This window comes from Stegostoma tigrinum, chromosome 20 (genome assembly GCF_030684315.1).
Source record: "Stegostoma tigrinum isolate sSteTig4 chromosome 20, sSteTig4.hap1, whole genome shotgun sequence".
NCBI lineage: Eukaryota > Metazoa > Chordata > Chondrichthyes > Orectolobiformes > Stegostomatidae > Stegostoma > Stegostoma tigrinum.
Genome location: NC_081373.1, coordinates 42,239,256 through 42,258,725, shown reverse-complemented (window position 1 = coordinate 42,258,725; position 19,470 = coordinate 42,239,256). Strand labels below are relative to the sequence as shown.

At 44.8% G+C, this 19,470-nt stretch overlaps 1 protein-coding gene across 6 annotated transcripts in view; it reads right to left on the bottom strand.

Annotated features, from left to right (window-relative positions):
- Positions 1-8,816: 8,816 nt before the first annotated feature.
- LOC125461768 (exocyst complex component 6-like) overlaps positions 8,817-19,470 on the bottom strand; it is a 179,469-nt gene continuing 168,815 nt past the window's right edge. For all 6 annotated transcript variants that reach the window (XM_048550943.2, XM_048550947.2, XM_048550946.2 and 3 more), the window contains one exon: positions 8,817-9,998. In XM_048550943.2, coding sequence (XP_048406900.1) covers positions 9,866-9,998 — 133 coding nt within the window. In that variant the 3' untranslated portion in view covers positions 8,817-9,865. The remainder of the gene's footprint in view (positions 9,999-19,470) is intronic.

Sequence of the window (19,470 nt, the reverse complement as noted above, 5' to 3'; positions counted from 1 at the left end):
CACTCACACCCATTCCCCACACCCCTCTCACACACCCATTCCCCTCTCCCCACCCTCACACACCCCTCACCCCACTCTCACACACCCCTCACCCCACTCACACACATTCCCCTCACCAACTCACACACATTCCTCTCACCCCACACACACACATTCCCCTCACCCCACACACACACACCCCTCACCCCACTCACACATTCCCCTTACCACACACACCCCTCACCCCACTCACACACATTCCCCTCACCCCACACACATATATTCCCCTCACCCCACACACACATTCCCCTCACCCCACACACACACCCTCCTCTCCCCAGACTCACACACCCCCTCACCCCACACACACACACCCCTCACCCCACACACACACACACCCCTCACTCCACACACATACACACCCCTCACCCCACACACACACCCCCGTCACCCCAGTCACACACACCCCCTCACCCCACACACACACACCCCCCTCACCCCAGTCTCACACACACCCCTCACCCCACACATACACACAACACTCTACTGCAGACACACACCCCTCACCCCACTCTCACACACCCCTCACCCCACACACACACACACACACACACACACACCCCTCACCCCAGTCACACACACCCCTCACCCCAGTCAAACACAGCCCTCACCCCACACACACACGCCCCTCACCCCACATACACATCCCTCACCCCACACATACACACAACTCTCTACTCCAGACACACACCCCTCACCCCACTCACACACACACCCCTCATCCAACTCTCACACACCCCTCACCCCACACACACACACCCCTCACCCCAGTCACACACACCCCTCACCCCACACATACACCCCTCACCCCACACATACACACAACTCTCTACTCCAGACACACACCCCTCACCCCACTCACACACACCCATTCCCCTCTCCCCACACACACACACCCCTCACCCCACTCACACACACCCATTCCCCTCTCCCCACACACACACACACCCCTCACCCCCCACACACACCTCACCCGCCCCCCCGACAGCCACACCCTCACTCCCCTTCCACCTTACCACCCGCCCCCCCCCCCACCCCCCGACAGCCACACAATCCTGGTGGGGCCGATGTTAAATTATTGACCAGTAGAAACAATCTCTCGTGTAAAGTTCATTAATACTTTTTGGTACACTTATTTATTGCTTTAATTACTGCACGGCAGGTATTTGTTATTAGTGGTAGTGAATCAGTGCAGATTCAGTGGACTGCCATTCACTGCTGGCTTTCAGTTGACACTGGGATGTAACAGTCTCAGTTCTGACCAGGTCCCGCTTGTGCACGATGGTGGGAAAATGTACAATGTAGCCAGCCTGCTCGCTATCACATTCGCTACTTAGTTGCTGTAGATTTTCTTTTCACCACAACATTATTTTCACCTTTTCAAACAGTTCCGCTGGCCCATGTTTGTTTGCTTTCCTCCAAACAGGGATTGGAGTAGTTTGGGATTTAATTATCCGCAGTGGGGTATGTCTTTACGGACTGCCCCTCCTGAACCCAGACCACCAACTGCGCGCCTCTTACTCTGCTAAATCCCTGAAATGCCACTTAAAGCTGAAAGCCTGCTAGTTTCCGCTAGTAAGTTATTATTTTTATGGCTTACAGACGCCGAGGCTCTTCAAAATCAAACTTATTTACTAGAAACAAGCAGAAGTCCCCCAACCCCCTCCCAAATCATGCAGCTCCTGTCGAGTTTATTGATTATTCCGGTGTCTATCATTCAGGTTCTGTCCCATACTGTGAATATCTTTATCAGGATAACCCAGTTTCACTTTGATAAATTGATCATCAGCACTTCCTTTGAATGGAACTGCCTCCAGTTCCAGGTGTGCCGTATCATTTCGCCCCGGCTGGATATTGAAGAGACCTGCAGCAGCCTGTTTTGCTTGGTGCAAACGTCCCTTTCGCAGAAAGAAAAGCGCAGGCACTCCCAGGAGGTGAGATACTCCACCCCCCACCAGGTACAGAAATCCCTCCGGATAAATCATTTTCTGGGCTTCGGGGAGAGTTAACTATTCCAAGCCAATAAATTGATTTTATTTAAGTGTGAAGCTGGATGAGCTTTTGTGCTCCTGAGATGCTGCTTGGCCTGCTGTGTTCATCCAGCTCCACACTTTGTTATCTTGGATTCTCCAGCATCTGCAGTTCCCGTTATCTCTATCAATTGATTTTAATTTATTAGTTATCATTCTTGGAAAGTGGCTTCAGCCCGTGCGCTGCCTCCGAACGGTGTCAATCTCTTTCCAGGTGACTCGCACCGACTGTACAGGTCTCACAGGGAGTCGCGCGCTTATTTAAACCGTTCATGCAACGTACAGACTTCACAGGATAAGATTTGGCTGAGTTATTAACAGGGGATATATTTAATTTTGATCTGTACATCCCCCTCAAGTGCATCCTGCATTTAACTTCATGTAGCAAGTCTAAATTTAACATTACACAAGCAAGATTTGTATTAAATAGTATTTGTAAAGATAGAATAAAACCTGTCCAGGAGAAATGAACTGCAATTTTTAAAATATAAACTAAAGAATTTGAATTATGTTTTTTTCTGAATTAACATCCTGAGCAGCTTTGTGTATTACGGCTAACACATCTTTGTTAATCTTCACTGTCTGGCGCTGAAGCATCATGACGATTTTCTCAGAAAGCAATTTAATTATACAACCAGCGGGGAATATTCACGGTAACATCCAAGCCCGCTCTATCGGATCAGCCACGCACAGCAAACATAACGGGATCAATTAACCACAAATTCAGGTCGAAACACGGATGCCACCCGTATACAGTACGAGTTGGCTGTGCAGCATGTTACCTTCATTCTCAGTCCCACAGAATGCCATAACCTGGAGCTGCAAGCCTTGTTCCCATTCAAATTCACCCAACAAAGGAGAATCCTGGGCATGTGTGTGTGTTGAACATACGGACAAGCTCTCCCCCTCATACCTTCATTGCTTGAGCGTTTGGGTCCTTGCATTTGGGGGAATTGCACGTTACCATATTCCCAGCCTGAACAAGTATCAGGATCCGCACACAACCCATTCCCGGAGCGGCGGGAGAATTAGACTGCAGTGAATTCATTACAAAGGTGGAGAGTGCCTCGTTTAGCTCAGTTTTACCAGCAGTCCGCCTCAAACGGCAACGCTAATTTTCAGCCTTTATTTGCGGTGATGGTCGTTACTTATGAACTACCGAATTTAAACAACATTTAAAAGATCTCAATACACCGGCTTGTTTTAAAAAAATTCAACAAACAGACTTTCTTAAAATTAATTTTTAAAAAATTAAAAATTCCAGTGTCCGTAATATTTTGCTTTAATTTTTTTCACACGAATGTATTTTTGGAACTGTATTTTTTATAAAATAAAATCCAATTAATAAACTGGAGAAAACCAGGTATTTTAGTGTAATCCACTGGGAAGGAAAGCTTTACAAAGAAGGACTCTCCCATGGCTGGGGAGAAATGCAAAACTTTTGACGGATTCGATCCTCCTGCTTTGGGAAGACAGCGTTGTCTTCTCTCTCCAGGGTTCTCCTTCAGCCCCAATTAGGAGTCGGCTTGTTTCATCTTTGGGTCAAGTAGCAGTCGGCCCATTCAGCTTTCCCAATTCACTGCCAGTTTCTCTCCCCCGGCTTTCCGCAGGTTCTCTCGAGAATTACCGGACGTGAGTCGGTACAATCTGACCACAGCACAGAAAACAAACAGCCGCCAGGGATTTGAGCGGGCGGAGGGGGTTGTTGTGGGGGGGGGGGGGGGGGGGGGCGGGGAAGCAAGAACTCCATTAAAATTGTTATCTTTGCGAAGACACATTTCTTTCCCGCGGAAGCTCAACAAGCGAAGCGACCCTAAAGGCCACACACACACACACACACACACACAGTCCTACACTTGTTTGTTAACCGACAGTAATGGATTGGCTGGAGTGAGACAGACACGTTTGGACAATTCCCCTTGTTGTTAGAACATTGTGAAGCTTGTTTACCGAAGCAAATCAAGACCTTTTGTTTCATTTTGTTGTCTATTGTCCAATTGTACAGTTGCAGAAAGCCCGCTGGCCTCACACATACATATATACACATATCTCCAGAAGTACTCTCACACACACAAGTGAACGTTGCTTTTTTTAAAATCACAAAATTACCCACGGCGTTTTCTAAAATCTATTACCACCACCACCAATAAATCACCCGCGTTTCTAACAATAATTCACACGCAAAGTCCGTTAAGGGCAATGCAGACCATCAATGGTGAAGGCGAGAAAGCCCACAGGTATACAATTCAGTGAAATAATCTTCAAACAAAAAATGGTTAAGCGCCAGTTTCTTCATGTGGACTGCTAGTGGAGAGGGACAGGATAACTTATGGTCAACATATGGATATAGCTCGTGTTGTTAGCAACAAGAGGCTGTGGTTAGCACATTAAAGATTTCACACCTATCATTTAATAAAGGCCACCTCTCCTTCCTGTCAGTGCTATCAGAAACCATTCCAAGGGTGATTCAAGGCGGTGTCCCTTCCAAAATAACATGTTTTTAAAACATGCATTCTGACTAATTTTAGCCTTCTCCACAGTTGATCGGTTTTTAATTTTAGAAGCACTTAGGGGGTCCATTCTTGCAACGTTAGTCACTCTAGGCCTTCAAGTTGACAGTACAAGGGCACATGCCACTTCATTAATCGTTCAAAAGAAAGACATCAAAAACTGTAGAAAATTCGTCTGAAATTCAATATTCAAGTTATTTACCAACTTCTTTGCAAAGTTAAAAAACGTTCCCACATCAGGACATTGAGAACTTTTGAGCAAAAAAAGGGAAGTTAGTCTTATTAATATCATTAGCTTTTGGATAGGGGTTGCAATTTGAAAATGAATTGCGTGGCTTTGAAATATGATAATGAATGCATTTGAAGGATTAAAATACAGTCAAAAGAAGCTGGTTTCAAGGTTCACTGCATTTCTGCATCATTTAGTACCAGGAAAGCAAGTCCTTATGAAGGCTATAAACCCCAAACATTGACTTTTCTGCTCCTCGGATGGTGCCTGACCTGCTGTGTTCCTTCAGCTCCACATTGTATTGACTCTGACTCCAGCATCTGTAGTTCTTGCTATCTTTCAAATTAAAAGAATGTAAATAGCATCTTCATTATTTTCACTTTTACATTTGTTGAATGTTGAGGATTTTGTAAAGACTTCAATATTAACATGTTTCATTTTACCTTTGGTAACAGAATGGTAGATTTTAAAATCTATGTAATTACTTGATTAAAGTAGAGACTTAAGGTCTTCATGGAGTCTCAAACTGTCCTGTTCCAAGGGTCACTGAACCTGAAACATTGGCTGTGCTTTTCTAGCAACTTGTTTTTTGAGCCTGCCATACACTCAAGTGATTCAAACCTTACAAACTTTGTTCTGGACAATGCCATCACCTTCCATGTCTGTAAGCTGTCCTAATGGCAGGTCAGACCCAGCAGAGGTGGCAGCACAATGGCATGCATCCAGAGTCAGGAGGGAGTTTCCCCTAGAGTCCTCAAGACTGACTCTGGACTCAGAGTCTCATAACGTCAGGTCAAATGTAGTCAAGGAAGCCCACTGCTGATTACAGTCTATCCCACCACCTCTACAGCAGATGGATCATTATTTCCCCAGACTGAATGAAGCACTTAAAAGGAAGCAGAGGCACTTTGAATGAGGGTCATCAATGTCCAATCCCACAAATAGCTTGGCAACACCATATCTGATTAGGTCTCTATCAACTCAAAGGACATAGCACTAATACTAGGTGGACAGCAGGTCATGAAGGAACCAAAAGGGAAAAACATACAGGCTCACACAGATTCAGGGTTTTAGTTCTACTTTCAGTTGTTGAAATTGGGGTTTTGGAGTTGAAGCAGATACAAACAGTTTTTTTCTGTTGCTGCAAAAAGCATTAGTTTGCTCTCTGCTGCTAGATTCGGTTTCAGTTTTTCATTTCTCCTGGACTGGAGGAGAAAGTAAAATCTGTTTTGCTGAATTTGCCTTTGCCAAAGGGTGTGTTTGTCAACAGTTCCAATCTAGCTGCATCCCAAAAGGGTTTAAATGATACATTTCAATATTTCAATAGAGTTGAAATTATGCCAATTTTTTGTGTTTGTATTTTAACTACAGTGTAAGAAAGTGTGATTTGCTTAAAGCCTAGATGTTTGGTCAATCAAAATGCATCTGGAACCCAGCACCGTACGTCTGCATTTATACAAGTTAGGGTCTGGGCTATCTCCTTGACATAATTTGAGGGGGTCTGGTCTGGTCTGGTCTGGTCTGTAACAACTATCACCATGTTAACTGGGAATTATCTCAGAACTGTTCTATCAACTCAATGCTTTGCACCCATGAGGTGCTCTGGGTTATCACCACTACAACTATCCTCAAGTACAATGTGCAATCTCATGGAATGAGATCTGCTTTTCTGCCATAACCACCAAGTCAGGAGATAAACCATGGCTTGATGAAGAGCAGAAATCAAGCATATTGGAAAAATGAGGAATTAACCTGGGTGAAGCTACACAACAGGACTACTCGCATACCAAACAGCATAAGCAGTAACTAATAAACAGGGATAAGTCATTCTGCAATCTACTGAACAGATCTGAACTCTGATGTCCTGGTGGGAAAATTAAACACTCACTGGAGGCAACTGCTCCACAAACATTCCCATCCTTAATAATGGGAAAGCCCAACATATCAATGCAAAAGATAGGGCTAAAACAATAAACCTCAACTAGAAGGACTGAGTGGATAATCCATCATAGCCCCTTCCAGAAGTCCCCATCACAGATGCCAGCCTTCAGCCAATTCAATTTACTCCACATTATATCAAAGAATAGCTGAAGGCATTGGATACTGTAAAGGCTATAGACTTGGCTATATTTCCCGATTGCCCTGGGAGATGGCTGCTCCAGAACTTGCTGTCCTCTGAGCTAAGCTGTTTCAGTACAGCAAACAATGATGGCAGCTGTCTGAAAATGTGAGATTGCCCAGATGTATTATGTACAGAATAAGCAGGACAAGACATTCTGGCCAATTACTGTCCCCACAGTCTATTCCTGACCATCAGTAAAGTCATGGGAGGTTTTCTTAACAATGTTCTTAAGCAGCACTTCACAATAACCTGCTCACTTATGCTTAGTTTGGGCTCCACCAGGGTTATTCAGTTTCTGACCTCATTACAGCTTTGGTCCAAACATGGAGAGGGGAAAAGCGTGGCGAGGTGGTGCAGTGCAGTGAGGGAGTCATTGTCCTTGATATTAAGGGTGGCACACAGTGTCTTTGTGGTTAGCACTGCTGCCTCTCAGCACTAGGAACCTGGGTTTGTTTCCAGCCTTGCGTGACTGTGTGGAGTTTGCCTTGCATCTGTGGAGTATTCCTCCAGGTGCTCCAGTTTCCTCCCACAGCCCAACAATGTGTAGGTTAGAGATAATGGGAACTGCAGATGCTGGAGAATTCCAAGATAATAAAATGTGAGGCTGGATGAACACAGCAGGCCAAGCAGCATCTCAGGAGCACAAAAGCTTTTTGGAAGGTGCCGGGTGTGGTGGGGTTGGAGGGCAGTGTGGAGCGAACAAGGGAGTCACGGAGAGAGTGGTCTCTCCGGAAAGCAGACAGGGGAGGGGATGGAAAAATGTCTTGGGTGGTGGGGTCGGATTGTAAATGGCGGAAGTGTCGGAGGATGATGCGTTGTATCCGGAGGTTGGTAGGGTGGTGTGTGAGAACGAGGGGGATCCTCTTAGGGCAGTTGTGGCGGGGGCGGGGTGTGAGGGATGTGTTGCGGGAAATACGGGAGACGCGGTCAAGGGCGTTCTCGATCACTGTGGGGGGAAAGTTGCGGTCCTTAAAGAACTTGGACATCTGGGATGTGCGGGAGTGGAATGTCTGATCGTGGGAGCAGATGCGGCAGTGTAGGTTAGGTTGACTGGCCACGCTAAACTGTGCATAGTGACCAGGGATATGTAGGTGAGGTGGGTTAATCATGGAAGCACAGGGACATGGTAGGGAATGGGTCTAGAGGACAAGTATGGACTCAATGAGCCAAATGGCCTACATCCTCACCTGTAGGAATTCTGTATCACAAAAAGAAAATACACTTGGTATCAAGGAGCACGAGCAAAACTAGAGACAATAAGAATCGGGGACAAATATCCATTGGTTGAAGGCATGTCTAGTACAAAAGATGACAAATCATTTTGGGAAACTAGTTATGCCACCTCTTGGCCATCTCTGCAGAAGTTCTTTAGGACAAGGGCAACAGCTACATGGGAACACCATCCACTGCAAGTTTCTCCAAGCTAGTCATCACCCTGATTTAGAAATACATGCTCATTTGTTCAATGTTACTGGGTTAAAAAGTTTTAGAACTCTGCCCATAACAACATTGTGGTTGTACCTATTAGCACACTGATGGCAGCAGTTCAAGGCAGCTCACCACACCTTCAAAAGGTCAGTTAGGAATGGGCAATAAATATCAGCCCTGTCAGGAACCCCCACTGTCCACAATGAATGAAAAGTACTCTGTTGAGTCACATTGTCATGTAGAGTAGTACTGAATTGGAAGGATTCATGAATGGCTGTTACACCAAAGGGTTACAGGCAACACATACTGAGGCATCTATGAATCACCCTCAATCAAAACAGCATACACAAGGTATTCAATTTGCATAACTTGAAAATACTCCAGTAATTTCACATCACCTTTAAAATAATATTAGTGCTGAAACAGGGAAATAAAATTGAGACTTCACAAAATAGCAATTAAAAAGTGCTCAGGGTTACTTTTATTACAGAGTAAGAATAAAGTACTGCAATCAATTTACAGAATTCAATTTCCTTCATTTTTGTCTGTCTTACAAAGGAGGCAAAGGAGGTCATACAGTAAGATAATGAAGACATCGATATACTACATTTCCTATGGGGAGTGCAGAGGAACAATCAAAATAAAACCAGCATCATTATTCATCAATAATCTACATCTCACATGAAGTGTATCAAAGAGAAAGAAGGGAAATATGCTGAAGCAGATCAAAAGTAATTTCATATCACTTGTGATTGCTGCAGGCTAGTGCTTCAAGTTCATTTTTAAACTTCTGCAAAATACCCAACAAAATTCACTTAGTACAGCCCTGAGTAAAAAAATCAAAAATACAAAATTTATGTGCAGTAACATCTGTAATGTGAACAGTCCTGAACATCCTTTTTCACAATGTGGAAAAATGAAAACAGAATGAACATTAATCCATTAATGGTAAAACATACAAAACATCTGTTTAAGAAAAAAGTGAAACAGAAACAACAGTCAACTCTGTATCGCAAGATTGCAACATCATGGCTGATTTAGAAAAATTATTCACTAAGTAATGTCACCTTTGACCAATTGCACAGAATTAGACAGCAGTGTTATGCTAGACTAAAGCAAAATGATACTGCAGCTGCAACTAGTAAAAACCTGTGAAATATTTTGTTAAAACTTACCCAACCCAACTTGTGTTGTCTCTGCCTAACAATCAAGAACATGCTCTAATTTTTAGCTTTCTAGTTTTTGTAGTTGTTTTGAAACATGATAAACATTTGGTGCTTAATAAAGGCCATTGCACATACTCAAAATCTCAAAACACCAAATTCTGCATGATTTGAAAAACACATACAAAACAATTTCCACCCATTTCTCCTCCCTTCATTCAACTCTACCCTTTGCATTCCTGAATGATTCATTCTGTACTTGATACAGTCTTATCCTTCAGAGTCTTTTGGCAGTCTTTTGTATATGAATGCTGGTTGAAGACTGATACAGGCTAGCAACAATTTTATGTGTGTTGGGCCATACCATTCACCAAACTACGCAGTTGTTTCACTACTGTCTCAATTAGTTTCTGCTTGTCACGGTCACTTTTTCTGAACTGAGAAAATATGTTGTTCTTTTTGTTTGTCTCTTTCATTCTGCAAAAGAAATAAACCACATTTTTATGTATTACTTCCAAATCCTTCTAGATTTTCAAATCAACACTATTACAGAGCACAAGTCTATTAACAAAACAGCACTCCATTCACTGAAACAAAACAGAAATGGCAAGTAAAGTATGATCTGGTGGAGCACATCTGTTCCCAACCTCAACTTCTGCTTATCCAAAACTCTGCTGCTATCAGTGTTTGCTGATCTTCAGCTAGCATCTCAAGTTTACAATTATCACCCGTGTATTCAAATCATTATGCCTCCAAATCGGCCCTTGAAACCTTAGAGAACGTACATTTCTTCAGTTGTGGCTTCTCCCGGATCCTCAGCGTTCGTTGCTCTTCCAATGGAACCTTTAGCTCTCATGACCCAAGGAGGTATTGAAATTTTTTCTGCAAATCTCTTTACTCCTAGAGGCTCCGTAAATCCTACCTCTCTGATTAAACTTTTTGTGCCACATGTCTAACTGTGTCTAACAATGATCCTCTTGAAGTGCCTTGGAAAATTTTAACAAAATAAATGTCAGTTGAAATTAATATTTAGGGAAGTGGACCTAAAGGGAGCATTGGATCTGGACAATATTGATATGTCCCATATCTACCTTTTAACTGACAATAGTAGCAATAATAATAATAGCAGCAAAAATTCATGACATTTAGCAAGCAAAGAGTTGGTCAGAGCACTAGAATTTCTCTACGATACTCTAGAACAATCACTGTCAGAGGTGCCATCTTTCAGATGAGAAGTTAAATTGAGACCCCACCCATCCTTTCAGATGGATGCAAAATAGTCCATGACATCAGTTTGAGAAAAGGGCAAGTTGCTTACCCGTTGCCCCGGCCAATATCTGTTCTGATGTTGGTGGAAGGATAAAAAGTCAGATCATCACACTGCTGTATTTTGGGGGCTTTGCTGAGTGCAAATTAGCTGCCATATTTCCAATATCACAATAGTGATTACATTTCAAGAAGTATTTCACTGGCTGTCAAGAATTTGAGATGTCTTCTAGTACAAGCTGAGGTATGGAGATGCAACTTGAGTCCTTAAGTTACTATCACTGACATGATGCAGCAATTATATCAGGAGGTTATTCTGTGTTATTTCAGAATAGTAATAAGCAAATACTTCTCACCGATTCCCAACAGCTCATTTTAAAACCTCATGCTGATTGTCAGCAGGTTTTCTAGATTCAGAGAGAGATAAAAAGGTGCTGTGTGTATTGGCTCCACTGGTCTTACTTCAGCAGCTGTGGTTACAGGTAACAAATTTACATCATGCGACTGTTCAGCTCCCAATATTCACTCTCAGCTGATGAGATATTAATGGTTGTCACTCGACACACTTCTCAACCTGCATTACTAAAATCAAGACTGGAACGGAAATCTGTTGTTATGACCTTACAATAATTGATTTGTTACAAAATTTCAGAATTTTTGTTGAAAATAACACTGAATAAAGTATTACAGATCATTAAAGCCACAAAGCCACTCATATCTTTATTATTCATGAGCACAGGACTAAAGCAGAGAAGCTGTAGCCAAAGCAAAAAGTGGTATCAAGTAGTGTTAGTGAAGTAATTGAACATGAAACTAATCAAGCAATCTTGTGTGCGCACAAGACCTTTCTCCACTTATCAAGATGGCCAATTAAATAGCATATCTATATCCGGTTTTATCAAAAAATTAACAAGGTTTTGGTTTCTTAATGAACAGTTATTAGTATATGATATACAATCAGTAATATTACAAGTGTTAATACTTATCTCTAAAAGTACTCCAAATATTCACAACCGTCTAAGAGAAGAAATTCATTTGCATCTCAGTTTTAAAGGAGTGTCACCTTATTCTATGTCTCTAGTGGAAACATCTTCAAAGACCTATCCTGTCACGTCTCCTCAAAATCTTGTATGTTTCAATAAGATTATCACTCATTTTTCTAAACTTTAATGAACAAGGCCTAACCTGTTTAGCCATTTTTGAAAGGGGTTGACTTATCAACAAGTCTCCAATACTTGTATATCTCCTTTTAAAAATGGGGGCTGTTGGTCAAAGGGCATTCACACAAATACAGTAACTGAAGTTAGCCGAGCCCCAGTTGCTGGTTCAGCTCGGTGGGACGACAAGCGGGAAATCCTTATTTGGTGGAAGAGTAATGAGGTAATCCTAAAAGTATCCTTGGAGTGAGCCTACAGTGGGAAAATACCACAAGAACAAAAGAATGAGACACCACACTTTGGGGAAAAATAAAGAAAAAGAAAGAGAAAAATGAAGGATTTCAGTGTGCCATCAGCAAAAACTCTGGAAAGCAATTTTTGAAGTGAAACGCCACACCTGGGTGCAGAGAAGACCCTCAAACCCTGGGAGCGACGCCAGGCCAGCGTGAGCTTCGATTCTTGGATATTACCTTTTAGTTTGGTCGACTGTTCTGGAAATGTAAAACTTAGCAGGTAGTGATGAATTGCACGCTTGCTGCTAACCTTATAACCAAATTGTTTTTGATACAATTCATACCAGCTGCTGGAAAAGCTCAGCAAGGCTGGCAGCATCTGTGGAGGAGAAACCAGAGAGTTAACGTTTCAAGTCTGGTGACCCTTCGTCAGAACTGATGGTGGCTGGGAAAATGATCAGTTTATATGCAGAAAATAGGGAGGTGGGTGGAGTAGGAAGTAAGCGATAGGATACAGCCCAAAAGAGAGAGAAAGACAGTTGGACAGACAAAGGAGTTGCTAACGATCTGGCTGGGAGGGTGAATAGTTGTTAATGGGAACTGTTAGGTGATTAACAACAGGGGGTGTAGCAGCAGCAGGCTATGTGGTAACAAGATCATAAAATGCGAGGCTGGATGAACACAGCAGGCCAAGCAGCATCTCAGGAGCACAAAAGCTGACGTTTCGGGCCTAGACCCTTCATCAGAGAGGGGGATGGGGAGAGGGAACTGGAATAAATAGGGAGAGAGGGGGAGGCGGACCGAAGATGGAGAGTAAAGAAGATAGGTGGAGAGATTGTAGGTGGGGAGGTAGGGAGGGGATAGGTCAGTCCAGGGAAGACGGACAGGTCAAGGAGGTGGGATGAGGTTAGTAGGTAGCTGGGGGTGCGGCTTGGGGTGGGAGGAAGGGATGGGTGAGAGGAAGAACCGGTTAGGGAGGCAGAGACAGGTTGGACTGGTTTTGGGATGCAGTGGGTGGGGGGGGGGGGGGGGGGGGGGGTGAAGAGAGCTGGGCTGGTTGTGTGGTGCAGTGGGGGGAGGGGACAAACTGGGCTGGTTTAGGGATGCAGTAGGGGAAGGAGATTTTGAAACTGGTCAAGTCCACATTGATACCATATGGCTGCAGCGTTCCCAGGCGGAATATGAGTTGCTGTCCCTGCAACCTTCGGGTGGCATCATTGTGGCACTGCAGGAGGCCCATGATGGACATGTCATCTAGAGAATGGGAGGGGGAGTGGAAATGGTTTGCGACTGGGAGGTGCAGTTGTTTGTTGCGAACTGAGCGGAGGTGTTCTGCAAAGCGGTCCCCAAGCCTCCGCTTGGTTTCCCCAGTGTAGAGGAGGTCGCACTGGGTACAGTGGATGCAGTATACCACATTGGCAGATGTGCAGGTGAACCTCTGCTTAATGTGGAATGTCATCTTGGGGCCTGGGATGGGGGTGAGGGAGGAGGTGTGGGGACAGGTGTAGCATTTCCTGCGGTTGCAGGGGAAGGTGCCGGGTGTGGTGGGGTTGGAGGGCAGTGTGGAGTGAACAAGGGAGTCACGGAGAGAGTGGTCTCTCCGGAAAGCTGACAGGGGAGGGGATGGAAAAATGTCTTGGGTGGTGGGGTCGGATTGTAAATGGCGGAAGTGTCGGAGGATGATGCGTTGTATCCGGAGGTTGGTAGGGTGGTGTGTGAGAACGAGGGGCATCCTCTTGGGGCGGTTGTGGCGGGGGGCGGGGTGAGAGGGATGTGTTGCGGGAAATACGGGAGACGCGGTCAAGGGCGTTCTCGATCACTGTGGGGGGAAAAGTTGCGGTCCTTAAAGAACTTGGACATCTGGGATGTGCGGGAGTGGAATGTCTCTTGCTCCCCAGAGGAGCTCGAACAGTTCATCCACTTCACCAACACCTTCCACCCCAACCTTCAGTTCACCTGGGCAATCTCCAGCACATCCCTCACCTTCCTGGACCTCTCAGTCTCCATCTCAGGCAACCAGCTTGTAACTGATGTCCATTTCAAGCCCACCGACTCCCATAGCTACCTAGAATACACCTCCTCCCACCCACCCTCCTGCAAAAATTCCATCCCCTATTTCCATTTCCTCCGCCTCCGCCCCCACGATAAGACATTCCACTCCCGCACATCCCAGATGTCCAACTTCTTTAAGGACCGCAACTTTCCCCCCCAAGTGATCGAGAACGCCCTTGACCGCGTCTCCCGTATTTCCCGCAACACATCCCTCACACCCTGCCCCCGCCACAACCGCCCCAAGAGGATCCCCCTCGTTCTCACACCCCACCCTACCAACCTCCGGATACAACGCATCATCCTCCGACACTTCCGCCATTTACAATCCGACCCCACCACCCAAGACATTTTTCCATCCCCTCCCCTGTCAGCTTTCCGGAGAGACCACTCTCTCCGTGACTCCCTTGTTCGCTCCACACTGCCCTCCAACCCCACCACACCCGGCACCTTCCCCTGCAACCGCAGGAAATGCTACACCTGTCCCCACACCACCTCCCTCACCCCCATCCCAGGCCCCAAGATGACATTCCACATTAAGCAGAGGTTCACCTGCACATCTGCCAATGTGGTATACTGCATCCACTGTACCCGGTGTGGCTTCCTCTACACTGGGGAAACCAAGCGGAGGCTTGGGGACCGCTTTGCAGAACACCTCCGCTCAGTTCGCAACAAACAACTGCACCTCCCAGTCGCAAACCATTTCCACTCCCCCTCCCATTCTCTAGATGACATGTCCATCATGGGCCTCCTGCAGTGCCACAATGATGCCACCCGAAGGTTGCAGGAACAGCAACTCATATTCCGCCTGGGAACGCTGCAGCCATATGGTATCAATGTGGACTTCACCAGTTTCAAAATCTCCCCTTCCCCTACTGCATCCCTAAACCAGCCCAGTTCGTCCCCTCCCCCCACTGTACCACACAACCAGCCCAGCTCTTCCCCCCCACCCACTGCATCCCAAAACCAGTCCAACCTGTCTCTGCCTCCCTAACCGGTTCTTCCTCTCACCCATCCCTTCCCCCCACCCCAAGCCGCACCCCCAGCTACCTACTAACCTCATTCCACCTCCTTGACCTGTCCGTCTTCCCTGGACTGACCTATCCCCTCCCTACCTACACTCTCTCCACCTATCTTCTTTACTCTCCATCTTCGGTCCGCCTCCCCCTCTCTCCCTATTTATTCCAGTTCCCTCTCCCCATCCCCCTCTCTGAAGAAGGGTCTAGGCCCGAAACGTCAGCTTTTGTGCTCCTGAGATGCTGCTTGGCCTGCTGTGTTCATCCAACCTCATTTTATTATCTTGGAATTCTCCAGCATCTGCAGTTCCCATTATCTCTATGTGGTAACAAGGCCTGGTGGGGGGGCAGGTGCATGGGAGAGTTTAGGCCCTAAAATTATTGAACTGTGTATTGAGTCAATGACTGTAGGGTTCTCAAGTGGAAAATGAGCTATTTGTTCGTCCAGATGGTGCTGGGCTTCACTGGAACACTGTAGCAAGCCAGAGACAGAGATGTTGGCAAGGGAGCAAGGCGGTGCATTGAATTAGCAGGCAACAGGTAGTTCAGGGTCTTTTTTGCAAGCAGAAATGTAGATGTTCTACAAAGCGGTCGCCAAGTGTAATGTAGAGGAGACCACATTGTGAGCAGCAAATGCACTAGACTAGATTTTTGGAAGTGTGGGTGAAGTGTTGCTCCACCTGGAACATATTTTTAGTCCCTTGGATACTGGGGAGGGAGGAGGTAAACGTGCAAGTGTTGCACTTCGCTGTTACAGGGGTAGGTGCTATAGGGCTGTGGGGAGGTGTGGGGGGTGAAGGAAGTATGGACCAGGGTGTCCTGAAGGGAACGGTGTAGTCTCAGTGGAGGGCGGACAAGGGAGGGGAAGGGAATGTGTGTCTGGTGGTGGAAATGGCATCTGATAATCTTCTGGATGTGGATGCTGGTGGAATGGTATGTGAGAATAGCGGGAACCCTATCGCTGTTGTGGGAAGGAAGAGAAGGGGTGCAGGTAGTAGTAGTGCAGGATGCGGGTCAGGTCTGATTGAGGGCCCTGTCGACAACGAAGCTGGGGAATCCTCAGTTGAGGAAAAACGTGGACATTTCGGAGGCTCCCTTGTCAAAGTTGGCCTCATCTGAACATGTGTCTCGGAGACTGAGGAACTGAAGAATGGGATGGAGTCTTTACAGGAAGTGGGGTGTGAGGATGTACAGTCCAGAATTCTATGTCTGCCTAACAGATCTAATAAAAAGATAGTGGCTAATTGATATAGATCTGACTTGTCCTCTGTAGAGTCAACAACAGTTGTTGAGGGGAAGCAACAGGATCAAAAAAAAAGTACACAGTACTCTAGGTGTAGCCTTAACACCCTGTAGAATTGTAATTATACTTCCCTCTTTTAATGTCTGTTCTGTTCTCCTAGCTTCTGTTGCATCCGTTCTGATGATGCCAGCTTCTGGAAGGGAGTCTCTGAAATGTCCACCTTCTTCCTCAACTGAGGATTCCCCACCATGAGGGGCAAAGCTCTGAGGTGTCCTGATCATCTCCTGCATTTTGGCCTTCGCCTTCCTCTTGCTTCGCCTACAGGGTTTCTCTGCCACCGCCCCCCCCCCCCCCCCCCTCCCCCCCCCCAACCATCCTCCACAGCCAAGGGATTACCAGCCACCATTTCTACCACTTCCAGCAGAATGCCACACCAAATACGTATTCCCTTCCCCTCCCTTGTCAGCCTTCTGCAGGGACTGTTCCCTCCAGGGAGCCTTGATCAACTCCTCCTCCACTCTTCGTAGCCCCACAGGCACCTTCCTGTGTTATTGCAGAAGGTGTAACACCTGCCTTTTTTTACTTCCTCCCTCCTCGCTACCCAAAGCCCCAGACACACCTTCCATGTGAAGCAGCAATTAACCTGCACTTCTTTCAATGCAGGCTACTGTATTTGCTGACCAAAATATGGTCATGTTTACACTGGGGAGACGAAACACAGACTACATTTTGTCCACAACTATGACTCAGCTTTCTGTTGCCCACCATTTCAATACCACTGTGTTCCCTGGCCAACATCTGTTTCAGGCTTGGTGCAGTGCTCCCACAAGGCTCAGCACAAGCTGGAAGAATAGCATCTCATTTTTCACTTGGGGGCACTGCAGTCTTCAGGACTCCGTAATGAGTTCAATAATTTTAGGGCCCGCGCACCTACTCCCAATTCATTAGGCCAACACGCACACACCAGATCTTGTTATCCCATGGGCTACTACCACAAACAACCCATTGGCAGACACTAAGGTTCTCCATTAGCAACTCTAGACTTTCCCATGTTGGCCATTACCCATTCCTTTCTCTGCCCAACTGTTTGTCTCTGGATTCCATCTTTATCATTAACTCCTCCCACCACACTATCTTTAGCATACAAGCCAATCTTTTCCCAGCTAAGATCAATCCTGAAGAAGGGCAACGAGATCCAAAATGTTAACTCTCCAAGATGTTGCCAGACCTGAGCTCTTCCACCAATTTTAAACTCCCACCAGAAATAAAGGCCAAAAATTTAACTATCTTAATTACTGACAGCATCTACACACTAATTTTATGTTCTATGCACAATAACAAAGATCCCACTGCACTATACACTGTTTAGGAATCTCTCCCCCATTGAAATAGTCTGTGTTTTGACTCTTCCTACCAAAGTGCATGACCTCACATTCCTAAATTAAATGCCATCTGCCAAGTTTTTAAGCCATTCAACTGTTATACATCCCCTTACAGCTACATTATGTCTTCATCACAACATGTCCTCTCACCTACTTTTGGATCTCAGCAAATATGGATATATTACAATCAGACCCCACCTCCGATTAATATAGCTACAGTAAATAAGGCCCTAGGACTGACCCTCCTAATACTCAACTAGTTACGTTTTTCCAACCTGAAAAAGACATTAGTCTAGGCACTGTCTTCTGTACATTAACCAATCCTCAATCCATCCTAAAACATTATTGTCAATAGTGAGCTCTTATGTAATAATCTTTAATGTGCATCTTTATCAAATCCTTTCTGAAAATCCAAGTGCATTACATCTGCCAGTACCTCTTCATGAACTCTGCTTGTTATATTCTCAAAGACCTATAACAAATTTGTCAATTTCCATTTCAAATCATGTTGAATCTGTCAGATTGTGTTAAAGTTTTCTAGATGTCCTACTTCTTTTTCATTAATGGATTTTCCCCAATGAAACATGTTATGGTATCTGGCCTATAGCTTCCTGCTTTCAGGTTCGCTCCCTTCTTGAACAGGCGCAAGATATCAAATCGACTCAAATCCTCCAGAATCTAGTGACTTCCAGAATATAGCAACCAATGCTCCACTACCTCTGCAGCTGCTTCCTTTAAAGCCATTAGATATAGGGCATCAGGCCTGGGTGACCTGCCGCATTAGTTTGCTAAATTCTTTGTTCCTAGTGATAACATCACAGTAACTCTTGTAGAAATTATTTGATCATATTGATTTTGACAAGTTCCTCATAATTACAGGGGCTAAATATAAGCAGCTTATTGCTGATGAGCAATGTAAAAAACAAATTTAAAAACTGATCAATGCAGAGAACTAATTGCCACAGAAAATGTATTTGATAATGAAAAATGTAATTTGGACAGAACATTTAGAACAATGATCACAGGAAGTGAAATATTTGAATGAGGACTTAAAATTGTCAGTGATAAACTTGCAGAACGCTTTAAGGACAGATCTTAAATCAAACTTGAAGTACCAGATGTCTCTATGAAATATGAGAAATATATTGAACAGCAAAAGGAATTGCTGATAAAGAACAGTTGCTTGAATTAAGAATTAAAAAAACAAAAATATGAGTCATAAGAAGCCACAACGATGATTTTGAAACTGGCTGTTGATCAGATATGCATGCTGTCCACAGTAAAATTTTAAAAAGAGGAGAAAAGAACCACAAGAGGGAGTGAATTGTAGAGAAGACTAAAAAGTATCGTAAATTAAAATGAAAGTCCAGAATGAGGATGCCGCTGGCAAAATTAAATAAGGCACATTTGGAATGGGATCAAGAGTAAAAGCAATCTCAGTGATTAAAGCTAGAAGAAATGGAATACAATTATTTGAACTCAATAAGATTTTCAATAACATACTTGAAGCAGCAAAAAGGGATTTTGACCTGATCAGAGATGAATCATTAGCCTACAAGGAAGGTATTTTGACTAAAAATGAGAATTTACCATGTTTGAATTC